The 24,418-nt window shown below is 31.0% G+C and overlaps 1 protein-coding gene across 2 annotated transcripts; it reads left to right on the forward strand.

Moving 5' to 3' along the window:
• Positions 1 to 435: 435 nt before the first annotated feature.
• Positions 436 to 22,806, forward strand: LOC111622722 (eukaryotic translation initiation factor 5A-like). Of its 2 annotated transcripts, none has more exons than XM_023365141.1 (5): positions 436 to 504; positions 18,496 to 18,676; positions 19,487 to 19,591; positions 19,700 to 19,837; positions 20,222 to 22,806. In XM_023365141.1, exons 2-5 carry the CDS (start codon positions 18,512 to 18,514, stop codon positions 20,279 to 20,281), a joined length of 468 nt encoding a protein of 155 aa, XP_023220909.1. In that variant the 5' UTR covers positions 436 to 504; positions 18,496 to 18,511; the 3' UTR covers positions 20,282 to 22,806. The 2 variants fall into 2 exon arrangements, with proteins under 2 accessions (XP_023220909.1, XP_023220908.1); XM_023365140.1 differs by lacking the exon at positions 436 to 504 and adding an exon at positions 9,657 to 9,682.
• Positions 22,807 to 24,418: the final 1,612 nt, after the last annotated feature.

Consider the following 24,418-nt stretch of genomic DNA (forward strand, 5'->3'; position numbering starts at 1 on the left):
GCAATGATTACCGCAGAACTGTAGGAATTCTAGCAGCGAATCGATTACCGCAGTAAGATTATAATTAAAAAAAACAATTAACTGTATAATGGAAATTAAAATATAATTAACACGCAAACTGATTTTACAAGCATTTCGGTTTATAAAATTTAAAATTATATTATTTGGATCATAAAAAAATATTATATAAAACATCATCGCACTGATGAGATAACGCCGAATCAATAGCGTCTGAAAAATGTATTCATATACATTATTAATTGTTAAATTGTTCTTAGAATTATATGATTTTATTGATTTTATATCTACTTATTTATTTCAGTAAATAAAAAAATATGTGCATTTACTTAATGTTTAAAATTTTATTGATTTAAAATATTTAAGAAATTAAAAAATTATATTATTATTAATTTTTTTTTTAAAACAAGAATCAAACTGGCAACACTTATTCGTGGGGCGCTTGCGTAGTTGTCGCTTTCCGTTCTGCGCCCGGAGAGTCCACATGTAAGTACATAACAGATATTGTTTAGTTTCTTTAAGATAATAAATTTAACGTATTACTTTTGATAAAATAATAATATATGGTTTAATTTGAATAAATAGCTATTTAAATTGGTGATACGCACGTGTTAAGTATTAAATTGGCATTGGTAAAGTAATCCCGCCATTGACGTGAGATTCCGCCATTTCATTCTTGCTTTTCCTCTCTTGTTTTCTATATTTAATTGCTCGTTCTGTTATATTCGCTAATAGATTTCGATTGGTTTCTATCTGCACACGTAAGTTTGACGTATTGAAGCCGTTTCCTATTGTAATTGCACACAACGAAATACAGATTTAAAATAGCAACAGACACAACTCCTTTATATTCATTTAGGTGCTTACAGCGGAGTTTTGTGATTGTTAAAAGTTACAATGAGGAATCACATAACAAAATACAAAGTTATGGATAAAAATAACCATCCCAAACACAAAAAAATGATGGAAATAATTATAATTATGGTTAATGAAATTAAAAATTGAATAATAAGAATGGAAATAATGAGTGGATTGGTAATTTTCTTGATGCAATTGAACTGTTTATTATGCAGAAAAAATTGAATGCAAAATGACAAATGACTTTTATCGTGTGATATGAAATTCAGATTTTTTGTAATACGGTTGTAATAACTGAAATGTTGGTTAACCGAAAGCTTTCTGGTTGGCAAATTCAAATTTTTGCTAGTGCCATGGTGCTGCAGCACTCCCCCCTCCCTGACAACCTAAACTGTAGGCCTACTGTAATGTACTACATTACATAAGGTATGTATTTGTAAGAAGTGTGATACAAAATATATACAGTACAATTTTGTGTTTAATATATTTTTTTGATCGTAAATGATTGGTTATTCGAACGACCCCGGTCCCAAATTGTACCTGATAATTGATTCTCTACTGTATTTCGTTTTATAAAATGCTCTCTTGTAATATTAGTCAAGCATGAAGTGTAACTTTTTTACTATCAGGGATGTTTAAATGTGGACATGATTAAAAAATAATTCAAATGTTATTTTATTTATCTATTATTTAATGAGTGCTCAGTAGTATTGAATGTTCTATAGAAATTAAAATTTTGATTTTTTAGAGAGAAATGTGTGTTATATGAATCGTTAAATATAGTTGTTTTGGCACAATTCTAGGACAAATGTAGCAAATTGGGACTTTGACAGAGCAGTAGAGCATATCAATAGGAACAAAAAAGTCAAAGGAACCATGCCCGTACGGGCGACCCTTCACGAGATATAGGCCCCCAAAAATGCCGCTAATTCTTTGCCGCTGCCGCTCTGTACTGAGTGCACTTCTATTTCCCTATCTCTAACACATTGTAACTGACGACGGAAAAAGCCAACAAAACAGATTATACACTCACCTTCGGCAGAGTCTCCTTTTCTCGCTACCCGACGACGACTGGCCCGTTTCTGATCTTGTTTAGGAGAAGCCGGGGTAAGACCGCCGGTCACCGCTGCCGCTTCCTCCTCCTCGGCTATGTCCAGGAGGTCGACGACGACGAAGATGGGATCGCCCGATGTTATTCGAACAATCGCATATAATCCAGGGTTCGGGTACAAGTATCCTTCGGTAATTAATTGGTAATAATTATGTTAATTTATTAGAATAGGTTAGGTTAGGTTAGAAAGTGCGTCCCCACTGAACTGGCCTCCTCTTAACCCATAAGTATCCAAATATCAAATATTTACTGGAATATCACAACTGTTGAATATTTACTGACTTGTACTCCTAACTAATGCGGTAACAAACACCGGCCGAAAATGCCCGAAGGCGGCCTGAAGGCTTATGAAATCTCGGTGGGCTGGGAGTAGGTCAAGTGACCCACGAACGCCCGGCCATTGGCTGCGTGACGGGCCCGCTGCACCTGAACGGCGGGAGGTGGCCGCGTGGCGTGGCGCGCTTAATCTGTGTGGCCGAGGGGGGCCACCCGGAGGGCCCGTCATGCGCAGTGAGCTCCTCGGCCTAGCACGGCTCAAGTATGAGTTCCGAAGTGTTTCTGGCAGAGCAACCTGGCGGGCCGGTGAGGAGAGAAGTGGATCGGCGCCTGCCGGGATCGGGGTTCGATCCCCGGCTGAGGTAAGAGGTGTAATAAAATAGATATTTGTATTTACAGGCAACAGATGGCGACTCCAGAAGGCTGCAGGTGGGATACTCGGGGCGCCGGGCGCGTGCCAGGGGGAGACGTGCGCTGGGGGCTAAGGAAGGGAGAGCTGATGATTTTTTTTCAACACTGAGATGGGGAAAACAAAAAAAAAAATTTCGCCCACGTGACGCCGTCCCTTTTGGGCGCGGAGTCACGTGACCGGATGTGATGTAGGCGCATCTTTGGAGGGCTATATCTCGCTTAGGGTCGCCTGTACAGGCATGGTCCTTTTGACTTTTATGCTTGCACAGGGGGGCTCTACAATTTGGGGGGAACAAAATTTTGCTACATTTGTCCTAGAATCTTGCCGTTGTTTTTAATTATCATCTATTGAAAATTCTAGTTAGTACTCTTTTGACATGTCTCTTAGTTACTGGTGTATCGGTTGCTATAGTTTGTGGACTAGTATTGAAAAAATAATATATGAATGTATCCAATTTTCAGTATTACAGAAAATTATATATATTCTTACTAAGGGGTGTCCTGGCTGCCTACGATGGCCCAATTTCTGCTCTCTTAGCCCACTTGTTCCAATATTGACTATTCCGAATAAGAATTTCAATATGTATACCTTCATCTTATATGTAATTCTTGCTTTTTATAATGTAAATTAAATTTGGATCTGTTTTGAAATGTACCTCCACACACATTGGAAAAAAAATAGTTTTTATTCAAATCAAACAAACTTTCCGTTCATATTTTCTCCATCAAAATTGAACGTAGAACAACTTTCAGATTCCAGAACAAATAAATTTTTTTTTCACAGTTGAACATCATGTTTTTTTTTTATGTCCAACAGAAAAACATTCCTATTATGTGGTTTGTTTTGTTCACTAGGCCCATGTTTCCAATAAGGACTGTTCATAAAATTTTGTGATAATTCATTCCCCACAAGGGACACCTCCCCATGGACCAACCTCCACTTACTTTCTTCTCTCTATCTCCTGTAAGTGAACTAACCCCTCACTTTACTCTCTCCTCAGACCACTCCCTTCACTTAGCTCACTTGTTCAAAACTTTTATGACAATTACTGGTGCTTCTATTTCTGTTTTATAACTCTTCCTCTCCTCTCATGAGAAAAACAATGATTTTAAGCTAAGTATTATATATATAGTAGATATAGCATTTTATTTTAGTCTGAAGTCTTGCTGATTTACTTTTATCTTATATAGAGTTGAATGAAGTAATTGTAATTGTTGGTGTTGATTTTTTTCATTCTACAATTTTTTGCAGCTTAAGAAAGCACAATTGATTATTTATTTTTTAGTGGCTTTGTTACCATATAACAAACCACACACACATCTGTAATTATTTCTACCAGGATGGTAAAAAAAAAGTGTTCAGAAAACAGTCTCATTTAAATTTACTTTCTCAAAGTGAAGTAAATTAACTATTATGAGAGATGATTGTAAGTCCTAGAGCTGAATTTTTTCACAAATGCTGTAACTCTGACTCCAACTTTGATTTCTCAGTTTATGGCCACTCTTGATTTTTGTTTATTTATATATCAATATAGAATATAAATAATAAATATACTAATTATATACTTTTTATATTGATTGCATGCAACATACAAGGCATTTCATCATGGTCAGTGTGAATCATCAGACTACTACTTAGAGCCATAACCTGTTATGGTTTAGAGTTGGTCCATTCTATTGACTCCAACTCCAGTTACTCAAGAATTGCTCTCAGCTATGACTTCACAGCCCTGGTAAATCCCACAGTTTTTGTGCTTAGGAATCAACATACAGTAGTGGCCAAAAGTAGAGCTATCCTTGACATATTTTTTAAAAATGTTGATCTCTATTTTGTTTACCACCTACTACATAATTAATATTGTGATAGTGGAAAACCTTTGGTATATTATCAATAAAAATATCTGTATAGTGGAAAAGAGCACCAAAAAAAAAATGAGTCAAAATACTCAATTATCTCAAACAGATTTTATTTTAAGTCTGATTTACAAAAGTAAAAACAAATTTTTATATTTTACACTGTGACAAAAGTAGAGCAGTAAAGGAAGTATGCAGATTTTTCCAGTATTTTTAGAACAAAATATTAGTATTTTGTGGCCTAACCAGAGCTTCTGATCAACGTTCCATTGAATCAACTAAGTTGTCTGGAGGAATACAATTGTCAAATGATATCAAATAAAGAATGGTAGATATGCATTTGAAGAAAAAAAAGACCTTTACTAAAATTGGTAAAATCTTTAATATTCATAAAACTATTGTTGCGAAAGTGGTGAAGTGTTTTCAAATATATGGGACCATTGTTTCTGCCAAAAAGTCAGGTAGACCACAAAAAACCATCATAGTTGGATTGTTTGATCAGGCATACAAGTGCAGCCAACCCTTGTTTGACTGCTTCACATTTGACATGAAGTGGGTAATCCAGATTTAAGCTTAAGGACTGTATGAAGATGTTTGACTAATTTTGGATTACATGGGAGATGACCAGCAAAGAAACCACTCATCTGTACAAAAAACAAGTTCAGATTAGAGTTTGCATATGAACACATCACTTGGACCAAACAAAAAATGGTCCAAGGTGTTATGGAGTGATGAATCTAAATTCAGTGTCTTCTCTAGTGATAGTAAACGATATGTCAGATGACCAAGTAAACAATATGTCAGATGACCAGTGAACATGAGATATGACCCAAAATACATAGTTCCTATAATAAAGCATGGTGGTGGCTGCATAATGGTATGGGGATGTTTCTCTGAAAAGGGAATTGGTCCAAGAATTAATGGAATAATGGATCAAACTGTTTATCAGGACATATTGCAGAATCAAATGCTTACTCATGCATGTCATTCAATGCCAAAGAAATGGATCTTCCAACAGGACAAAAACTCAAAACACAGCAAGTTTGGTAAAGCAATGGTTTTAACAGAAAAGGGTGAATCTTATGACATGACCAGCCTAATCGTCAGACCTAAATCCTAAAGAGAATCTTTGGAATAAAGTTGAGTGCCATATATGCCAGCGTACATATTTGAATCTGGATGAATTGTTGTCTACCATTCAAAAAACATAGTATGAGACTCCCAAATCACTGCTTGACAACTTAGTTGATTCATGGAATGTAGATAAGTAAATTAATGGAATGTGATGCAGTGATCAGCTCTGATTACGCCACAAAACACTAATATTTTGCCCTAAAAATACTGAACAAATCTGCATACTTCCTTTGGTAGCTCTACTTTTGTCACAGTGTAAAATATAAAAATTTGTTTTTACTTTTGTAAATCAGATTTAAAATAAAATCTGTTTGAGATAATTGAGTATTTTGACTTTTTTTTTTTTTAACTATTATAATATTAATTACTAGCAGACCCCGCCACGCGTTGTTGTGGCTCAAAATGTATCTATTATAAAAGTATAACACTTCCCCCGTGGGGGGTGGGAATTTTTCAAAAAATCCCTTCTTAGTGTACATTCTCTTGACATACCCTATTAAAATGCAATCAAAAATGCAAAAAATTGCATCTAAAATAGTATAATAGAAGCCAAGTTCTTCACAGTAAGCCTTAATCCTGTCCATCTCCCCCAGTGGGGAATTTCGACATGTATATTATATAAAAACATGTGCGTATTCGAATGCTGCGTTGTGTCAAAATTTCAAAGGAATCGGTATGAACAAAACAAACATTACATTTTTATTTATATAGATAGATAGATAGATAAATAGATAGAGGATGATCTGCTTTAGTTCATCCTCACAGAAAAGCAAACTTAGGGCGTCATACTCGTAGCGCCATCTGTTGGACATAAAAGCCTTAACCCTAGATGATATCTTTTAATTTATATGAATGTTTAACGGAATAATATACAGCCTATGTTCACCCTGAAGTTCCATTCTAAATATTGGTGAAAGAATTTTTGAAATCAGATGAGTAGTTTCAGAGATTACCCGCTACATACAAACTTACAAACTTTACCTCTATAATATTAGTATAGATGTAATCGGTGGTGAACAAAATAGAGGTTGCATTTTTAAAACATATGTCAAGGGTAGCTCTACTTTTGGCCACAACTGTATCTGGGGCAGGGGAAATTGCAAATGAACATCAATCTTTGACTTACAAAATGAACAAAATTGGGTAATTTTATTTCAATAACATAAAAAACAGGCAAGAAACCTTCATTAATACACATCAGACTATGCTCAAATGATATAATTTGATACAACTCTTGGTATTTGTAGGTTATCCTCCTGCATGTTGTCATGTTGCTTTCCATTCTCACATAACTGTTGCACCCTGTTGTCAAGAAACATGTAGATGAGTTTGAATGGATGACTGAATGAAATAACTAAATTTAATACAAATCAAAGATTTAATTAAGATTAATTTATTTCAATAACATTTTAGAATATTTTTTGTTTAGAAAGTCAGAATAACTTTTACTTTCGTGGCTGTTATGTATATGTTACTGTGAATGACCGAAATCTGGTGAATGTCAACATTCTCCGGTGAATGTCAACATTCACACAGTCGTTTCGTGTATGTCCGAAATATTTGCTAAATATTGTTATTTCTCACTTACACCGGCAAATGTCGACATTCAGAATGCGCTGATGGTGAATGTTGAATAAAAATATTTTTATTACGTTAAGACAAAAATGCAACTTTTTAGTATGTCAAAATAGGAGAAAGCTTAAGTAATAGTACATGTAAATAAACTGTTGAACCTAAAACGAACAGTACATTCTATATCATTAAAGAAAATAATACAATAATAAACTTACATATAAATTATGTGATTAACATTATACAATCTTATTTATTGCAACAACTTAAACTGTTATGGCATTTTGAATTGCACAAGAGTCCCTTGCTTTTACAACTGCATTTATTCATGGAACACTTTTTTTTGCAATGACAGCGTGTATAGCCTTTCCCTCCACTTTTCAAATTAGCTGCAGCTGCTTCTCTCAGCGATATTTCTTGAGAAGAAATCTTACCTAAGGAAAATTTTCTTTACAAATTACAAACTGATTACGGGTATAAAGCTGCTTGAGGGTATCATTTTTGTTTGCTAATTTATAAAAGTCGGAGTCTTCTATTCTAACAACAACTGCCAACACATTTTGGGCATCTGTACGGCCATGGTCAACATCAGGGACTTGTATTCATATGGTATCACCAATTTGAGCAGAAGGAAACGATGAAGAATTTGGCGACAGACTGTCGCCTCTCCGTCGACATCGGCTTCTTGGGTGTCGTTTCGACCTTCACCAAAGCTTATCTGTGCTTATCGACATACACCGGCGATTGTTCGAATGTATAATAATATAACAAAATATTCGGTCTTTCACCGACGTATTTTGTATGTGTCGACATTCACCGGAGAATATCGAATTCTCTAATTTCAGTCTTTCACAGTAACATATACATAACAAGGAAAAGTAATGGAATTTGTGTCAAATTTGACTCTCGAGTTTTTTTTGCAAATCTCCAAGTTTTGAACCTTCTAAACCCAAAACAAAAAAAAGAGGGAAAATTCTGGATGTGTGTTTTGGCACCTATTTTGCTTAATATTTCAGGATGGGGTGAAGATAAATGAAATTTGGCATGGTAGTTTGTATGTAAGAGGCATTGATGCTATTAAATTTTGATTGTGAAACGTCAAGGGAATGGAGAGATAGAGGGTGGTCACATGAAATATCTCACAAGGGATCAGACTTAATAAAGATATTACTTGTTGTTAGCATTATGGTGTTTTATAAAACTCATTTCTACCTGTATAATTAAGTCTTTATATATTTTTAATTATTATAAAATAGCAAAAGTTTTTATAAATAACAAAATCTCATAACAGATGACACCACATATAATTTTATTTATTTTTAATTAATAATACAAATGTTATTTTTAAAATAAAATCTCATAAAAGCCAGGAAAGTTATGCAACTCATTACTAGATTTTTTAAGAATTCAAACATACCGTTTAATGTTACATCCTAATGTGCAAATTAGTTCAGTTTGAGAAATTGTGTTGATGAGACAGTTGTGGAGAATTGATTATTTAGTTTTTGGAATGTGTGTGTGTGTGTGTGTGTGTGTGTGTTTTTTTTTTTTTTGAAAGCTTTTACAAAAAGAGGTATAAAATGAAGTTATATTTAAAGTGAAAAAAATCCAAAATGTGGACATAACAAAACAAATGTGAGATATTGGTATATGGACAAATAGATGGAAGTGGCAAATTCAACCTAGCATAAAAGTACAAATCAGGCATAAATTCAGCATGGAACATCAAGAAAACAAAGTGGTATATCGTTGTATTCATAAGATCATTTCAAATGGAAAGTAAGTTTCGGGAACTACTGAAAACAATTGGATGAAAAGTAGCAAAATATAACCATCCAAACCTGATAGGCCAATCTAGTCAAAGTTGGGCTGATTCCATTTGGTAAAGGATAAGGTGGTCACAAGTAGAACGAGTATAGGTTTATCAGATTGACTCTGCAAAATTGTAACCTTGTCAACAGGTAAGCAGGCTTGAAGGGTGTGAGTTTTATCAGGGCTGTCGGTTGGGCACACATGCCTAGATTTCTAAATTCTAGGTGAAAAATGACAGCTTAGCCATACGTACATTTTTATAAATGCCCAATGCAATTGTGGGTGAATTCTGGGCAAGCTTTCACTTTTGCGACAAAAGGGCTAAAATTGTGAAAAATAACACAATTATGTACCAGTTCTGTTGAAATATCAGCAATATATATCAGCTTGTAATGTTGTACAAAGTACACAATAAATGTGTTTATCAAAACTGACTGATGTGACTCATGGATTACTTAAATTGACTTACATTTACAAACCCTAGTGAGTCACTGTGACTCCAAATTTTTAGGCTAGCATATGCACTGGTTAATATTTGTGTATATATATGCCAAGCCAAGGTAGAAGCAGTTGCCAGCTGAATACCATAGTGGGAGTTATAGGCTGTAGGTGTAACTGGGGCAACATGACTGCACGGTAAGTGGGATTGCAGGTTTCAGTCTTGCTTCAAGTCAATTCTTTTCTTTAAGAACCTTCTAAATTAATTATAAAATTAATTTAATTATAATTATTAAATTTAGCAAGAGATGGTGCCTAATGCCTGCATCTAGTGCCAAATTACTTAGCATTTAATTAATAATAGTAGTAGTAATATTACCTGATATAATTTGGCTTTAATAAGAAGTGGCCATTTTATTAAAGCCAGTAATGTAAGAGTGAAATAACTTAGAGAAATAATGTAATTTGAATTTACCATATTTTTAATACATACATACTAAGAATTTAAAGACTCTGTATATTACAGTAATAATAACTGTAAATATTTGTTATACTTTATTTACTAAGATACCCCATATTAAAACTGTTTGAATGATTGATTGATTAATATAAAAAAGTAGCTTGTTAAAAATGACACATTTGAATTCTATTTTTGAATTGTGTACAGTTTTGACATGGTACAACATGTTGGAGGATAATCCAAAGTAGTGGTTTCAAACCTTTGCTGATGAGAATTTGACTTGAGAGTTATCAAAAACAGGCCTGTGTATGAAAATACAATTATCATTATTTAACAATTCTATATTTTTGTCATTTTTGAACACTATATAGTTCATACACACAACACAAGTCAATCTTCATTGTAAATTTATTTAATTTTCAGTTGATAATTCTATATTTAGTTATGTTTATTTTGGAGAATGTTTAGTAGGCTACTATCTCACACGTCTGACTTGAAAACCGAAAAAATGAAGTTAAACAAAACTCACCACATGCTATCTGTCACGCTGGATACCATTAAATAGATAATGTAGGAAGAGGGGAAATAATAGTAACAAAACAAATTCATATTGAAGAGAAACATACTAAAATATTAAATAAATAATTATGGAGACTAAAGTTGCTGCCAGCAGAGAACTGATAATAGGCTTGATGGAAAATGTAAATGAGTTAGCATCAACTGTCCATATCACTACTGATGGGTACAAATAAACATTCATAACATGGCTAGTTTCAGAAGAGGTTTTTTTGACTAGCACTACTAGAAAACAAACTGCAATTTTGGTTTTTTGTTGTTGTTACTATTATTATTATTAATTTCTGTTGTTATGTTGACGTACTAATTATTAATACATGGTTTTTTTTAAAATTTATTACTAGCATAATACAGGTATACCTCGAGTTACGTCGTTCCCGATTATACGTCGTTTGTCAAAAAAGTATATGGAAAAATAAAAATCAAGTTTAAGTCATTTTATTCGACTTACGTCTGTCCGCCACAAATATTGAAGTCGTAATATCACTAGAAAAGCATTTAAAGCACATAAAATCATATTAAAATATATACATTTACAAGTATGTACTGTATTTACAGTAGGCCTACATGCATTCGTAAATTTAAATTACTTTTTTCTGTACTATATTAAAAACTAAAATTTATTTGTTTGTAAGCTTAAAATAGATCCTTATTAACCAAACATTATTAAAAATGCATTAATAAATAAAATACAGAACCGGAATTGGCAATTTATGGTTTAGCCTAGTGACAAGTAGATTTGGAGACAAATAAATTTGACTTAAGTCGTTCTCCTGGAACCAATTACCGACGTAAGGTGATGTATACCTGTATTTGTATATATTTGTTGTTATAACTTATTGTTTATTAAATAATCCACTGATATTTTTTATTGCTTATTTTTTTGTACATAAGCATTTTACCTTAGCATTAGTTTAGCTTTTGTTTCTTGTTCAAAAGGGCACATCTGCTCTTCTGAAGAAACTCTGGAGTGAAGTTTGGTCAGGAGTCTGGTTTATTGCATTGTACCAATGTGCAAATGTGTAAATTGCAAACTTTACATATTTGCAATTTACACGCGTAAAAAAAGGTTTCGTGGATTGTTATTTATCAATGTAGTGTTAAGTGGTTGGAAGTTGTTTTTGCACTTTTGTGGTGGTGTAAATGCCAATTTTTATCATACACAGCTAAAACAGGAAAATAAAAATTCTACTTTAATTACTTTTACTGATTAATTTGAAAATATGCTACAAAATCTTTCTAATAATGGCAGTACTCACATTTGTAGATTCACCTAATCCTGAAACCAAAAACATGGACATCTTATTTTGTTAGGTATATTAAATACTTGGATGTCACACCAACAGTTGTATTAATTCAATTAGATGGCTTATTTTACTAAACAAAATGAAATTTTTAAATACAAGAAGAGGAACATGATAAAGATCTTTATACTGTAATAGAATATCTGTATTAATTAAATTGTGCTGTACACTGATAGAGAAGAAAAATTTTTGTAACCTCAAGATGTCAAGCAAGTCTCAAATGAAGACAATGGCAAGGTATAGTACTTCTCAGTGCTTTTTAAAAGTAGAGTTTAGTTCTGTTTTTCCAAACAGACTTACTGTCTTTAATGAATATGAATTTACTCTCATTGCTGAAGTTTACCTAATTCTAATTTGTCATAGTCCATTGTTTGTTTTTGTATCCAGTTGCACATATCTCATTGATGCATATAACAAAAGCTGTAGAAAATCATTCAGTTTTATATAATATTGGATTAAGAGGTTTAAAAAGATTAAGAAGTTTTACAAGGAACAAAAAATTGCAAGCAATTTGCTTATTGGAATAATAGATACATCTGTCTTATATATTTAATTCTTAATTCAAATATATTCACTTTAAGATATTATTCTTGATTTAACAAAAGATAAACAGCAGCTAATTTTGAATATGTACTGTACATTGCAGAATTAGGAATGTTTGATTTCGTCATCTATAAGCAAGTATCTAGTTGAGTCAATGTTTATTAACTGTCATACATGCTATGAACTGTTGAACTCTGTAATAGAGTGTTCAACAACTTATATCAGCAGAACTGCAACATCTAACAAGAGGACTATGAATTGGCCTTTATAGTGGGAAATATTGTTTAAATTATTACAGGTTCTGTTTATATGTTAAACATGATTATATGTTGTCCAATAAATCAGACAATTCGCTTCAGTAATTAACATATGTCATTTCTTATAGATGAAAATTAAATACTTTTTCAGTTTCTGTAATAATACACATAATCTAGTAGAAAAAATGTTTTTCATAGTTTCTTAAATTAAGCAATTAAGAATAAATATATCATGTTATGGTATTCCTAATGATATTTTAGATAGTTCAGCACCATACTTACTACACACTTTGCTTTACCTTTGCACTTCTCATTTGCATACCATTTCTCTTTTGTTACTCTTTCAGACCAACAGTTTTACTTTCCTTGCTGCTATGTATACATAACAAGGAAATTGTGTCAGATTTGACCCATGAGTTTTTTCAAATCTCCATATTTTGAGACCTGCTGAACCCAAAAAAGTAAAAAAAAGGGGGGGAAAGTTCTGTGGATGTGTGTATGTTGAAGGTTGAGGTGGTGGGGAGATAGAGGATCATGTCATATCTCGAGAAGTTAGACTTAATGATTTTATACATGTTTAATACTGCTTAACCTGACACAGGGCCCTGAATATGGCCAAAAACATTCATTTTTGAAACAGTAATTGCTGGAAATTAAGAGGAAGATGTAAATTTTTGTGTTTAATGAAGATTTTACTGGTAATTAGCATTTACAATGTTTTTATAAAACTCATCACTCTCTTAAAATTAAATTTTGTTCATCTATTTTGAAGCTTAATAACTCCTTTGTCTTGTTTTGAAAATTTCTGAAAGTTTGTTTGCAGGGAGGTTTGTGTATTTGGGGATTGATGCTATTAAATTTTGGTGGTAAGGTCAAGGGGATGATTGAGGAAAGTCATATCTCAATTGGGAATGGACTTAATAAAGATTTTACTCATCATTAGCATTTACAATTTTTTTTATAAAACTCATCTCTACCCTGAAAATTAAGCTTTTTGCCATTTTATATTAATTTATAATATAAAAAGTTTTTAAATAAAATATAACAGATGGTGCCATATGCAGTTTTAAATATTGTTACTGGGGAAAGTTACACGACTTGTTGCTAGATTTGTTTTGTCCAAGTCTTTTTGAAAGGACTATTCTTTCTTGTTTTTAACATATAGCCATTAAAAATAAGAAATTAGCTGATTGTAGATGCTTATTATTACTATCTCTACACCATAGTTATATTTATTTGTACCTTCATGTTTAACTAGAAAGCACTTACAAATTTTTTCAAATAAAATAACTAGTGTGCTCTTATTTTCACTGTTAGTTTTATGAGCCTTGTGTATAGTTATTCTTTTATTCCACAAATACAGTTGCCATGATAAGAGCTAAGATAATCAGGTGAAAAACTGCAATAGGAAGATCCCACTGCATCATCTCACTCATTTAGTTCAGATTTTAAATAATTAGCTTTTAATATACAGTGATTTTTAAAAAATGTGTAGCATCTTCCTTGACTTTACAGAATGCAGTATTATTATATTTTTTGCATTTATCCTATACTAGGTAGCATGTTATTTCATGTTAAAACATTTTTTGTCTCCCAAAAGTTAGTGATTTGACTCCCCAATAACTGCTCTCCCACTGACTGAGAAATAGGTTTTTCTGTCACCTGGCAACATGTCTCCCACAAAAATTGCCTAGTGTGTCACAACCTTAAGTGATTTAAAATTTTGTTTGTATCTGTGAAAATAAACATTTTTTAATATATATTTCCAATTTCTGTATTCAATTCTGTTTCTATTTGTGCTTTTTGCTACAATATCATAATAAAGGTCACTGTCTTGAGTCCAATAAATATATTTATATTCTTGACAAACTGATATTCAGAAAGTAAAAGTGTTATAAATACAGTTAACTGTGAGTAAATAAATAAGAAAATGGAGGCAAAGTTCTACTTTGTGTATACTTAATATTTTATTTGTTTTATTAAACAGTCTTTGGATTAAAGAAGTTGAAGTTAATGAAAACTTATCTTCAACAAGAGGAGAAAATTATTCTCCATAATTTTACTACTAGAAATTATAGCATATGCATTAGATTGAACAAATTTTTGTGTAGATTTTTAGTATGACTCATCATCATCAGAGTCTAAATTTGTGTGTTCATTCTGTACATGTTCTATAATTTTATATGTGCAGTACCTTCATGTTCTTCTGCTTTCAGGATATCAAATGTACTTTCTATATAATACGTCTCTGTAATCCAAAAAAATTTGGTAGACGGACTCACAGCCAAACTTTCAGTTAGGAACTCACTTTTATTTTTCAAAAAAATGACAAATGCATTTCAGGTTGGTACACGCAACCTATAGAAAGATCTAACACACAGCAATACAGTTATATAATATAATATCAAATATATTTTTTTAAACTGGGAAATCGAAGAACAATAATGTACAAATTGCATATGATATGAACTCAGTCCCTGATGCTTGTTTTCCTGTAGATAACAGCATTCTAACTAGGAGGTGGTAATCTTGGCAGCTGCTGTTGACACATGGAGCTGTAAAATTTGTTGATGAATATGTTGACAGATTTTTGATTGGCAGAACCTGAAGTATTTGTTTTCGGAAAATGTGTTTATTTTCTGCCCACTTTCCACATTTTAAATTTCCTGCTGTGTTGTGAAATTTCAGTTTCTAGCACATTTTTAAATGTAAAGCAAAAGAAAGACCCAGATTGTCTTTGGATCATTGACCTGCATAAAACTGTAGTTGTCATTTTATTCTCACTACTAGGAAGGTTAAAAGTGTAGAATATTTAAGTAATACTTGTGGTCCATGATTTAGTCAACATTGCAAATTTTTAACCCTTGCAGCACTCATGCAGACTCATACAAGGACAGATCCACCTCCATGTTTCACTGTAGAAATTGAATGTTTGGATTAATCTCATCATTCTGCTTTTTCCATACCATCTTTCTACCTTCAGAGCTGAAAATATTGAATTTGCAATCATTGGTAAATTTTTGGACCATTTCTAGAAGTCTGTCATTATTTAACATACTGTGTGACACAAAAAAGTGGGATTACACAAAATTAGTAGCCTACTACTTCTAATCAAGTAGTAGGCTTGAACTTAATGGGAAAGCAAAAATCCACAATAATATATAAATAAACAACAATGATTATAAACAAGAAGTTAGTAATAAATATATATTTCAAGTATCCAAAACAAGTCAAGATCAATTATGTACAAGCAAAAAAGCAATTAATCAATGAAAGAAATTTTTTCCTCCAGCTTGGGACGTACAATTAATTAAATCTCCACAAATATTAAAAATAAAAAGCAGAGAAGACACCTCTTATGAGTTGATACTTTATCAGAAGAATGCCAGAAAATTTGCTTCAAGGAAGGTAGGTTTTGGGAGCAATGCCACACCATTGAATGGGTGTGTTGTCTTTCATCTGCTTACAAGTGTAATTCTGTGTTACCCTATTTACTTATTTAAGCATTATAGGGTCAGTCACTTGTGTAAATAAATATTCATTGTTGTTAATTTTGAATTTAGTATATTTTGGGGTTTATTGGGTGTTTCCATTCTTAAGACAAAAAAGTTTCTGAAAAGAAAATAACAACTAAAAATAATGCCCAAAACAATTTCAAAAAATCCTTTGTTAGTGTGCGTTCTCGTGACGTACCCTAAAGCTGGATGCACACATGTGGCGCGGCAAGGAAAAGCGGCAGGATGATGCCACTTTCTCGCCACAGAAGTCGATTTTGTGCCGCAAAAATTGGTTGAATTTTATCTTTTGCAGCAACCGCTGCCAAGACATGTTTCTATCAGCCAATAACAGTTCGTCTGGTAGTCACGTGAGAAAATACAATCACGTGGTGTTTTAATGGCGGAAAGTTCAACGCTGTTAACCGAGATAACTAACATCAGAATAAAGAGAAAAGATAATAAATTTAACACAAATTCTACACAAATAATCATATATAATTTAATTCAAAGAACAGAACAACCAAATCTTACTTGAAATAGTATTCTTTATCGAGGAATAAGCTTATTTTGTTCATCAGTTCTTTATCAATCCAAGAAAATATCTTTAATCCAAAATCTTTGTTCGAATCTTCGACAAAATCTTCTAACTAAATAAAGCAAGCCGTACAAAACAAACTTTGTAAACATGTGGATAGCGACAATATCGGTACCGCTCGCCATCTTGAATACTGAACGCATGCACCAAAATGTAAGCAGATTGCCACCGTGTGATGAAGATTCGTTTGCAACACCGCTTTTCCTTGCCGCACCGCATGCGTGCATCCAGTTTAACTGTGTACAAAATTTCAAGTTTCAACTCCTAACTGTGCTAAAATGCTCACGATGAAATGCTCGTATACACGCGTGCCATCTATCGTAGGATAAATGTACTATGCCAGAAACCTTCACGGGAGTATATTAAACAACTTCCCAAAGTTTCATGGCAATCGGATAAATGGTGTAGTAATGCATGAAGGACAGACAGACATACACATTCATTTTTATATATATAGATTAGCATTTACAATTTTTAAAAAAATTTGCTCCTATTCCCAAAAGTAAGGCTATTGCTTTTTACAATAGTTATTATAAACTTATTTTCTAATAAAACTTTGTAACAGATTGACCCAAGGACAATTTTCTCCTTAATGTTGTATTTGAGTGCCGGGAAAGTGTACAAGAGCTCTTGTCAGATTTTTTCTTTTTTGCATGAATTACTGAGAACTAATTTTTTTATAAATTTGATTACTACAGTTTTTTTTCAGTTCTGGAATATTTTGGCCATCAAAATAACAGTTAAAACCACATACAAATGTTTTGATTGGTTATTTGTGATGCTTGATTCCCTTAGGGCTGATTGCCCAAGTTACCATTTAAACTATGTTTAAATTATGTTTAAATTACAGAATCTGAATAATAAGTTATTATTCATCTGGAATAAATTAAACCTTGTCACTAATCTGAATAATAAGCCAATTACGTAAAAAAGAACTTGGATGTATTGTGTAAGTCAATATATGCATATGCATGTAATATAAAATTGTGTATTTTCATTTGATAGTAAAATTAATTTTTATTGATGATAATATATAAAGGAATTATTTTTTGGTAATTTTCTAGTCTTTTATATCTTATTATTATTTTAATAGAAAAATGCTCTAAGCTTGAAATTCTACTTTGCATGTAGTACTAATTTTGCAATTTTTTCACAGATAGTAATACTCTTTATGTGAGATTTAATTTTTAGTGATTGCCTTGAGTAATGAGTGTTCAAATTATGGATTGACCAGTTAGATCTTGCTCAACACAATTAATTAGTATTGAATTGCTCTAGATTAGTGTTCTGCAACCTTTTTCTACTCGCGGCACACCCATGACTCAACATGGCACACCAAAATGTTATTCCCCTCAAAAATGTATGATATGATACTATTAATAAAATTATGTAATGCCATTAACCTATTATTATTGCTTGTAATAAAGAATAAACAAACATCATCTTATTTCATCAGTGCTGCGACAGAGAATGGAATAAAAGCATAAGAAACACAACAACTGTGATATAAATATATAAATAAAATTTGAAATTAACAGAATATGTAAAAGTTCACATCACACCTTTCATCATGTGACAGTTGCAGAACACTGCTCTAGATAGTAAGGATATATTCTAGCTTGTTGATTTCTTTGCAGAAATAAGTAAAGTTCTCATTTGATAGATTTGTTGCTAGATTGTTTTTATGCAAAATAGTCTTATCATTTACATAAACAACTAACATGGAAATTAATGTTTCAATTTTTATTTGACACTGATTATAAAATATTTTATTTTCAGAGCTAGCTTCTTAAAAATGGAAGGAGATGAGGAATATACTGAAGCTAATGCAGGTGCTTCAACAACTTATCCTGTACAGTGTTCTTCCCTTCGTAAAAATGGATTTGTTATGTTAAAGGGACGTCCCTGTAAAATTATGGAAATGAGCACTTCAAAAACTGGAAAGCACGGTCATGCTAAGGTATGCAGTCTACTTAATAGAAATGAATTTAAGTTTTCATTTAAAATCAAAATAGCAAACTTTGGATCTTCATGAAAGCTTTATTAATTTACATTTATAAATGTAACATTACTCATTTCATAAATTCATGTAAAAATAAACTGAGATATTCTAAAAGCATTAAAAAATTTTGAAGAAAGGAAATTTTGATTGAAAATACAAAATTTATAAACAAAGGAACAAAAACCTAATGTTGCATACAAAAACAAGACATTTATTTATAATTTTAATAGTGTTAAATTGCATGTAATAATCATATTAAATACATTTATAATACAAAAAACAACAACTGCACAAGTAAACTGGATTCAGTTCACATTTATAATAGCTATTTTCATAACTATTCATTGAATATTATTATTTACAAATATTAGATAATATTTTTAAGGTTCCTCTACTAAAAAACAACTTGGTATTATACAAACAAATCAGTAAGTTATCAAATTTTCTTGTTTATTTCTCTTATGACAAATATAACAGTGAGTGCAAAATTATTTTGGAGCTACATCTATATTACAATATGTCATTTAACAAAAATTAAAATTATTTATACATAAAGCATTAAAAAATTACATTATCTGAAATTCAAACTGTTTCAAATAAAGTATCTCTTATCATTCCTTTTTTATTAAGAAGTAATTATGATGCTAATAAGTTCTTGTTGATGTATTAATTGCTATTTTTTAGTTGTAAATGTTTATTTATTAGTAATATTTGATATATATCATGCAAATATAAAGTTTAATAGTTACTTTATATAAAAAATTTTAGGTACATTTGGTAGGTTTGGATATTTTTACCAACAAAAAATATGAAGATTTGTGTCCTTCTACTCATAATATTGATGTTCCAAATGTAAGCCGTTGTGACTTTCAGGTAAATTATTATTTATATTGTGCTAATTATTGATGTGTATTTAATTGTTTTATTAAGAGAAATTAACAGAAAATAAAAATAATAAAAATAAATTGAACATTTCAATAGCTAATTGATATAAGTGATGATGGTTTTGCAACTTTAATGAATGACAAAGGAGATACTCGTGATGATTTAAGAATTCCTGAAGGCGATCTTGGACAAAAAATCAGAGAGGAGTTTGGTAAAGAGGATAATACTGTTATTGTAAGTAAAATATTATTAAAAATTTCAATATATGTCAAAAAATAATGCTTTTCTGGGATTTAATTCAAAAATTAAATAATTTTAATGACTTGAAAATAACTTAATGTAACAAAAACTAAAAAAAAAGTTAAAAATGAAATTAAATATTAGACAATTGCATACTTTTAGATATATTGCAGAAAGTGATAACATTTTGATATTGCATAATTGATGACTTGACAGAAAATAAAACAGAAAATTATTTAACATAATATGATTAGAATGAACTTTAAGGGAGTATATATCATATGCTACTTTGGCTTTAAAAGTAAAAAAACAGCATTTTATAAAATTTTATAATGAAGATAGGAATGATCTTGAAATTTATTTTCTCTTTTTTTATAGGTAACAGTTCTGGCAGCTGTGGGAGAAGAAGCCATTATTACGTGCAAAAATGCCAATTAACACCAGCATTAAATGTAATATTTGGATAGGGGAGCATCAATCTCCAGCCATTGTGCTGTCATTTGTTTATCTTGCTCATCATTTGCAAACAGATTTGGGTGCTTCACTTGTTAAGAGCGTACATTATTAAAAAATAATAATAATAAAAAACCTATTTTACTGACAAAACACATCAGCTGAGTGCAAGTTTCAGGATGTGCAATGTTAAGATGCTCCTCTTCCCTCTCCCACAATTAATTGCCTGATGGAAGCTTTAACTTGTTTTGCTTTCAAATATTAAAAAAAAAATATAAAGAGTAATAAGTAAAAAATTTGTGATTGCAATAGTTGCAAAAAAAATTTAAAACTGAGTTTCAAATTCAGCTAATTAAAATTATATAAATCAGAATTAATTCGGTGTTAATATACATTTAGTTTTAGTGCAAGAGATAGCACCTAAACAATTATAAAAAAAAAAGAAGTTGGCATTATCACTGTAATGTTTGATAATTTTTGATTTGTTTATTAATTTGATTTTTCTTTTTACCAATTTGCAGACAAATTTGGTAATCATTACTTCCACTTAGAAACACATTCCATTAAATAAAACAAAAAAAAAATTGTCAAAATTTAAGAAAGATAAAATAATGAAAAATTGAATAACTTGCACAGGCTGTTCCTTAAAAATAATAACCAAATTGAAAAATATATTTAAATAGTGACAGAGTAGAATTGGATTTATATCATCTATCTGCATCTATCTATATTTCACAGTTCAATAATTCAAACACTATGTAATTAATATTTTAATGCATTTGAATATTAATTAATACAGGTTTAAGGAACAACCTGCTCTATAAATTTGAATGCTTGTTTTAGACGTTTAGGGTTCTCTTTCTTCATTATATACATTTCATTCATAAAGAGGTTTCTGTTAGAATATGTTTCAAAAACTTTGTTGCGATGTGCCAATATAAAATGATTTGAATAAATTTTGAAGAAGTCTCCAAACAGATCTTTTCCCACACGGCAAGAAATACAAATATCAGCCCTTCAGTTGTTTTCGATAGTATTGCTATCACAATTGCACCTCTGTGGTGTCTCGTGAACAGTAAAAAGTTAATGTCGGTGATCTAAAGATAATAAATAAGGGTTTTCTTAAACCTGGTAAACAGTTTGAATGTTCTCATCCAATTAAACTGCTTTGTAACATCCGAATAATAGATATTCTGTATATGGGATAGACTATATCTGGAACTTCTACTGTGATGTTGTATGTCAGCAATGCTGCAGACCAGAAACACCAGGTGATATACACTGTGGAGCTAAGGGTGGGTTGTATTGAAGTTCTTACTTTGTCAAGTTTCTATGATTAAAGGTTTGAAAGTCCAAGTGAATTTCTTTATTTTACTTTGAAAAAAACTTTATAAGGTTTCTTTTATATTAAAATTTTTTACATTTTTTACTGTTTATGAATTTCATAACAAGGTAGTTACAGGTATTGTATTTTAAAATTTTTAAATTTCTAGTTAGAAATGGCAAAAAAGTTTTATCTGTTCCGATCATAAGTAAGACAACAAAGTGATGGAAAAAAATAATAGTAAATCATTTCTTAGTTTATGGTTAATAGATTTTTACAGATTAATATTTTTAACTTGTCTTTAAAGTTTTGGGGATAGGAATATTACACGTGCACCCAAATAAATTATTCTATTGACTTGAAAAAATAAAAAATTAATAGAATGAGATTGACTATTTAAATTCTTATCATTACCATATCAAGGATTGAGTGGATAAGTTAAGAATTTTTTGCTAAAAAAATATTATTATTGATGTTTAAGATATAGAAGTGTTTTTGTATTATAACATGAGCAATTATTGAAAGAATAACGACTTCAAAATAGTATTTTTGAAGTGGTCGTTCTAAGTTAATTATTGGTAATTGAATTTCAGGTAAATTACTATAGAAAGGTTTGTGTTTAAATATTAATAGAATATTTAAATTACATTAGTAATACATGGAAAATATTTTTTCTACTGTTAAAATATAGGAATGAGTACAGAATCTATCAAATACAATAAATGCCAAATTAATTGGGTAAAAAAATTTATGTATTATTTATTTATTTTCTGCTAAATTATGAGAAAATCCATAGCAACGGCAGACTCGAGAATGAAAAGACGTTCATTCGCATCTGTTAATCTCATGGATCCAACAAGCATAAAAATAGTTTAATCAAATTTATTCAGAAATACAATATTATATTGAATAAGATTAAGTGAAAGCTTTCTCTATCGTTGACAAAAGTATATATTTTATAGAAGAAAGCAAATAACATTTTATATATAATGAATTAATTTTGTGGATGTATGTAAAATATTATGTTTATATTTCAATCATGTATACATTGTGTTTAAATTCTTATTTTGGTAAAAAAAAAAAGAAAAAAAAACATTCAGACAATTCAATGTGAGTATACCTGCAGATATGTTTGAATATAAGAACGAAAAAAAAAACTCATTAAAATAAATTCTTAAAACCTGGATTTTATTCAGTTTATTTGCATTTCTATTATACATTTATTCATAATTATTATTATTTAAAATTGTAGGAGGAAATTTTATCCATTGTAAAATATAATTGAATTAGAATCTTTCAAAAAATGCCTTCATTTTAGAGTTAATTGGTATAAATAGTTGCTTACTATATTAAAGGAGTGAAAATAAACTGTGTGTATAGTACAATACATTGCCTTCATTTTTGTGATGTTAAATGAAAAATGTTATTGGTGATTAAATATTTTTGGAATGCTTGTGGAAACTAATTTTCTTTATAAGTTCACATTGAAGAAATGATGTGTCTTGGCATACACAAGATTTTAAGTGCAATAAAAAAAAAGTTTTTATACAATATTCTATTGTAGTATTTAAATTGGAGTTATTTTCCAGCACAAAATCTCCAAGTTTCTGTGAAGTTTGTTTTTACTCCTTTAATGCTTGCTTACTGGGTCATTATTTTTTAAAACATGTTTTTAAGTGCAAAAGTTTTTTTGGTGTTGAAACGATTGCAAATTTTCTATGTAACCGGTCAAATCAGATTGTAAATCAAAGTAAAAGTATTTAACCACGGTTGCGGATTGATGAATAAATACTGGTTTGAATTCTCTGAAGGTTAATGCTGATTTTAAGTGTTAGTAGCGAGGAGATTTATATTTAAAATTATTTCCAGTTGCTTGTTTAAGTGAAGTGTCAAGATGTCCTTTACGAGATGCATTTAACTGTCGTACAGGATATGTTCTGTTAAGAATATTTTTCTAGAATTTCTAAGAGATATCAGGTGTATGTTGAAATTTCGAAGCACTGAAAATATTTTCAATTAATTATCGAGAAAGCAGACAGGCGATTGGTTCTATGCGATAAAGTTATAAATATACATCATCTGTAAATGCATTCAAAATCAAGTATCATTGCATGGTAACATTCATTTCACGATGTTTGTGAGAAGAATTTGCTCTGTACCAAATTGTTTGTGGAGAGTATATGAAGATGGAAATCATCAATGTTCCTTATAAAATTTTACAGGTGAAATTTGCATTGGGGCATTGACCAAAGACAGAAGTTACCAACCTGTGGCATAGTTCAAAACAAAAAAAATGCAAATACCCAAATACAGTACTTAACTGTAAATTACTTTTTTTGCCAAATTAAATCAGTGATGTTATTTTGAATGACATTGCTCCAGCACTGTCACACAAGATCACGTTTTGTACTGTGTTCACAAAATCTTATGTGTTCAGAAATTAATTGAATGTTCTTTGCAAACTTGTTTAAAAAGTTTATAGAGTGAGATTTGTAAAACAAAAACACTGTCCTACTTAAGTTTTTGAACATAATGTAGAAAGTAGGACATCTGTTGTAAGTGTAGGACTGTCCTACCAAAAAGACACGTGGCAACCCCATAAGATAGCTCAATGATTATAAATGGAAGTAAGTGCAATGTTGGAAGCAAGACAGCATATGAAGCACGTGACTGCCTGACAGTACCGGTACCAGTACAGTGAACCTTACCTATCAGGTTTGCCCATACTGTAGCATCATATGGGCAAACTGGATGGCAAATTTTCATAAATTTATACAAAATTTTCAGGTGTCTTATTT

The sequence above is a fragment of the Centruroides sculpturatus genome, unplaced genomic scaffold (genome assembly GCF_000671375.1).
Source record: "Centruroides sculpturatus isolate CEXI.00-Female unplaced genomic scaffold, Cexi_2.0 scaffold307, whole genome shotgun sequence".
Lineage (NCBI taxonomy): Eukaryota > Metazoa > Arthropoda > Arachnida > Scorpiones > Buthidae > Centruroides > Centruroides sculpturatus.